At 42.7% G+C, this 4225-nt stretch overlaps 1 protein-coding gene across 1 annotated transcript; it reads right to left on the bottom strand.

Moving 5' to 3' along the window:
- Window positions 1-313: 313 nt before the first annotated feature.
- On the bottom strand, window positions 314-3318 carry LOC145476579 (uncharacterized). The gene is made up of 2 exons (XM_081455396.1): window positions 3283-3318; window positions 314-1842 (listed from the first exon to the last, which is right to left on the bottom strand). Exons 1-2 carry the CDS (start codon window positions 3316-3318, stop codon window positions 547-549), a joined length of 1332 nt encoding a protein of 443 aa, XP_081311522.1. The 3' UTR covers window positions 314-546.
- Window positions 3319-4225: the final 907 nt, after the last annotated feature.

The raw sequence follows: 4225 nt of genomic DNA, 5'->3' as shown, positions 1-4225 counted from the left end.
TAGACAGGCTTAAGCAATTTCGTAAAAAGTCGAGGAGCAGAAGCATTTCTCATTGATTGGAACCGAATAATATGCATCTTGCAAGTCTACAGATGCCATATAACATCCAGGTGTCATAAGCAAGATTGCTGAAGTTAAGCTTTCCATTTTAAAGTGACGGTTGCTAATATATTGATTTTTAAAGTTCTTCAAATTGAGAATGAACCTATACCCTCCAGTCTTCCTTTTACGAAGAAATATAGTAGAGAGAAATTCTCCATGACAGTGCTGTGATTTCACAATGACCCCCTTTGGCAGAAGTTTGTCTAATTCTGAACTGATAATCTGTGATTCTTCCGAATTAAAAGCGATTTCCTTTGGGGGAAGCATTTGTACAGGAGGGCAGTCAACAAAATCAACATTAAAACCCTTGAGGGTTTTGAGAATCTGCGGATCGGAAGTCAATTCTCTCGATTCAGGGAAATATAATTTCAATCTAACTGCCGTTTGTCCTGGTTTTACAAGACAATTTTTGACTTATCTCAGGTAAGTCCTCAGAAGCTTTGTTTACTTGCTTTGACCCTTCGACTTGGGAAACTTGTCTAAATTCTGTGTGGCAGAACCGCGACTTGCGGTCTGTCGCCAGCCTAAAAAATGCTTCTGACTTCCTCTTGCTCGAAAAAATTTCCCTCTGCCACCAGACGATTGGATTTTGTATCCAAAGTTAGAGTGGGTCGGGCCTTTATGACGAGTGACGGTGGAAGTAGTTACTTTCCGGCCAACACAGTCTACTTCGGAGATATCCTTGACTTGCTTCGACAAGTCGTCTCCGAAGAGTTCAGCTGTCACTGTTGTAGACGCTGAGCAAAGGTGTTTGTAATCCATGTGTAGGTCCGGTTTTATGAGCTCTTTCCTTTTACTATTAAGCTCGGTATTTGCACGTACCAAAAGAGAAAGGCTGTCTATTGCCTCTTGGGCGAGCACTTTCCCGCCATTTATCTCATTAACTCGTTTCAAGATGGCGTCAGTGACGCGAACAAGAGCTGTCATGCACTTAACGATAGACGCTTGCACTTTTTGGAATTTCAAGTCTTGCGACCTGATGGTGGAGCTGAGGTTATCCCAAATCAGTTGGTTAACTCGAACTTTCGTTAAACCTTCACAGTTTTCTGGCTGCGGATATTTGTTTATCTTGTCTTGCAGCTGCTCTTCTAACATGCCGTCTCGCACGAGACGCGTCACAATTTTAGCGAGCTCTTCATGGATGGGAGGTCCCGTCTCCTCCGACTTCAGGTCATTTTGAACAGTTTTAAGGAAGTCTCCAACTGATTCATCGACTTCATGTTGCTTTCCATTGCCATGTTCTTTGGCATCAGACAAAAGGTCATTGACTGAGGCATCAACATCCATCTGCTCGCTCGGTGAACACGATTTTCCCGCCTTCTGCCTGGGTTTGTCTTGTGAGGGGTTTGACAAGTTATTGTCGTTTAAGTCACCCTCGGTGACCTCCTCACACACATACCTCTCAAGGGTTTGTGTTAGGGCCGTGGTCAACGACTCGGCTATCCGAGAAAAGCCTTGTTCCATAGATTTTTGCAAAGCACTCATCTGAGCGTTTGCCATGTCTTCATCGTGTTGACGGGAGTCAATTATGACCTTTTTCCCGTCTTTTTCATTGCCGCGTCTCGAAGACTTGGAAGGTCTCTCTCCTGGTACTGGGTGGATCTCTACATGAATTGCTTTCGATGTTTTGGTAGGCGAATCAGGCGGTATTGTGTGGCTAAAACCAAGTTTTTGCAGGACAGAAAAGACAATCCATTCACAACGAAGACAACAACGCACTGAGTTCACGCAGGCGCAATGCTATCTCGTGTGATCCCGCTGTGGGTGACAAGATGGAATCACCCTTGGGACGGCAAGAAGCTGGCCGCGGCCCCTCAACCCTTTGAATACCAAAAAATACCGTTTTAAATCATTTAGTCAAGTTTTTCAGCTGCCATGACGCTAAATAAGCCTAAGTTTTGCTAAGAAAGCTTTTATTTTTACTAAAAGGAGAGATTTTTCGAGGATTAGGCACAAAATTGAGCAAATTTTCAATTCCGGGCATGCGCGTAAGGCAAAATTTGGACTTTTTTTTTGGCCATTAACCGTTTTCAATTTTGCTTGTTGCCCCCTTTCTTTTCTGTTTTTCTCGGCCCTTTTACACTGGCTACCGTTTGCGTTGTATGTTCTTTCTGGCTGCCGTGAAAAGTTGGATGTTAATTACGGGCGAAGCCTAGAAATGGACCTTGATCAATCGTAGGCGTAGTGAACCATTTTACCACCGTGTTTGCTCCAAAACTGATAACGTGGTTTTTCGATTTGCGACGTCGGAATGTCGTCGATATCTAAACCTGACCATTGTGCGGAAAGGCCTAGCCTAGTACTACTATCTGCTTATCAAGAAGATCCGATGACATTTAAATTGATGACGTCACAAGTGGTACAAAAAGCACGACCATTAAGTGGCCGTATATGGCCACTTGGGGGTCAAAGGGTTAATAGAGGTGGTATGTTAACTCCTACTTGATGTAATTGGAAACAACGATAAATTAAGTGTCTTATTGAAGTTGTCTTCTTTTCAAATGCTAAGGGATATAGAAATTCTGAACTGGAAGTAAGAACCAATCAGCCTCACCTTGCGTGCGCACAGCTTACGCGAAAACCGCGGGTCGAAAACGTTTCAATCCGTTCTGAAATCGTACACTTTCAAGCCGTAAAGTGCAACAGTCACTGAAAAGTTGAGCCTTGTATGCCGAATATTCATAGAAAATTCTATAAGTGTTATCCACAAGGGTTTATATCAGCTTTTATTATATCTCTCAGTGACTACAGGCGCTGTGATTGGTCAATTTAGCGGGCCGTATTCTACTGTACTGACCGCTAAAATTTAAAGCTGTTTTTGTTGCCAAAATGTTTCCTGATTTCTCGCCAAATATTCTTAACTTTCTTTTACTCCTGAAATTGTGCAAACCCGCTAACGACTTAAAAGTCACTTACTGACAACGATTTCAAATTGACTCCTTTTGCTTTCGAGGTACGTCAGAAATTTGACGCCGTTCTGCGTGAATAGAAATGGTACCCGAAACCGTCAGACATACAGCAGAGATATAATGAATATCTCACTAACCTCGTCTTCTCGGTTTGAACTGTAAGTTACGGATCCTCGTTTTTCCCCTTCGATTTATGGCCCGCGCGCTTCGCTCACTAGCCGTAAGCCATAAAACCATCTAAAATGGACACAATTTCCGTCCAAATTTATACAGAGGACGTATTCAACTCCCCTACTGATCCTAGCATGTTTAGAACTAAAATAAATTCTCCATACAAAATCAAATATATAGATTTAGGCCAGCCTAAAAGCGTAGCTCCTGGGCCGGGTTGTTCAAAGCCCGATTAAGCTAACCCAGAAAAAGATAGAATTTTGATTTGAGTTTTCTAACTTTGTGGTGGGGTTTCTGTATATTGTTTGGCTTTCTGTTTTGAGTTTTAATAATCACCATATACGCAAAACAAAACAGCAAAAACCATTTGTATGGAAGAAAAAGTTCTAATTCGATTAACTTTAATCCTGGGTTAGCGTAAACCGGCTTCCGAACAATCCTGCCCTGTTTCCAACAAGCTAACCCAATATGAGCCCGCGATCCAATCGATAACCAGCACTTGGTCAGCGGTCAGCCTCAAAAACACACGTGACCTCGAGGAGCAATAAACTTGAGCCCGCGATATGGTCATGTTATACTGGCCAGCGGATACCTTGTTTTGACAGGTGTCAATTGATCATAACATGGATGTCCAATATCAAGGATGTACACGGTAAACCAAGGCTGCATGTCTGTGGCTACCGTTTGTCACATCCAGTTTGTCACATCCGGATTTGTAGTGTCACCTGACATTTCCCCAGGGTATCGCACGTGGGACGTTTTTGAAGGCAGCGAGTTTTTGTTTTTGCAGTTTAGACCGTATTACCAAAACAGTTCTTCAACGTGCCTTACAAGGTTCTTTGGAATTGTACGTTTTATTGTACCCCATTGGTACGTTGATATTAAAGACCAGCTTACGGAAGCTACAGTTGAAGAACTATTTGGCTCTCTGGAGGCAATTATTTGGTTCTTGGGGAGAACATTGCTACGTATTTGCACTGGATTTCGTCTGGTTATTATTGACAACTATTTGGTTCTCAGGGAGAACATTGCTTCGTGTTTGC

This window comes from Orbicella franksi, unplaced genomic scaffold (assembly GCF_964199315.1).
Source record: "Orbicella franksi unplaced genomic scaffold, jaOrbFran1.1 SCAFFOLD_184, whole genome shotgun sequence".
Lineage (NCBI taxonomy): Eukaryota > Metazoa > Cnidaria > Anthozoa > Scleractinia > Merulinidae > Orbicella > Orbicella franksi.
The sequence above is the reverse complement of the archived record's forward strand: the minus strand, read 5'-3'. Positions and strand labels throughout refer to the sequence as shown.

Coding starts and splice junctions, on each gene's coding strand:
- LOC145476579 (XM_081455396.1), bottom strand. CDS start 3,318: ATGCTAGGATCAGTAGGGGAGTTGAATACGTCCTCT. Junction 1,843..3,282: donor GGGAGTTGAATACGTCCTCT/GTATAAATTTGG, acceptor CACACGAGATAG/CATTGCGCCTGCGTGAACTC.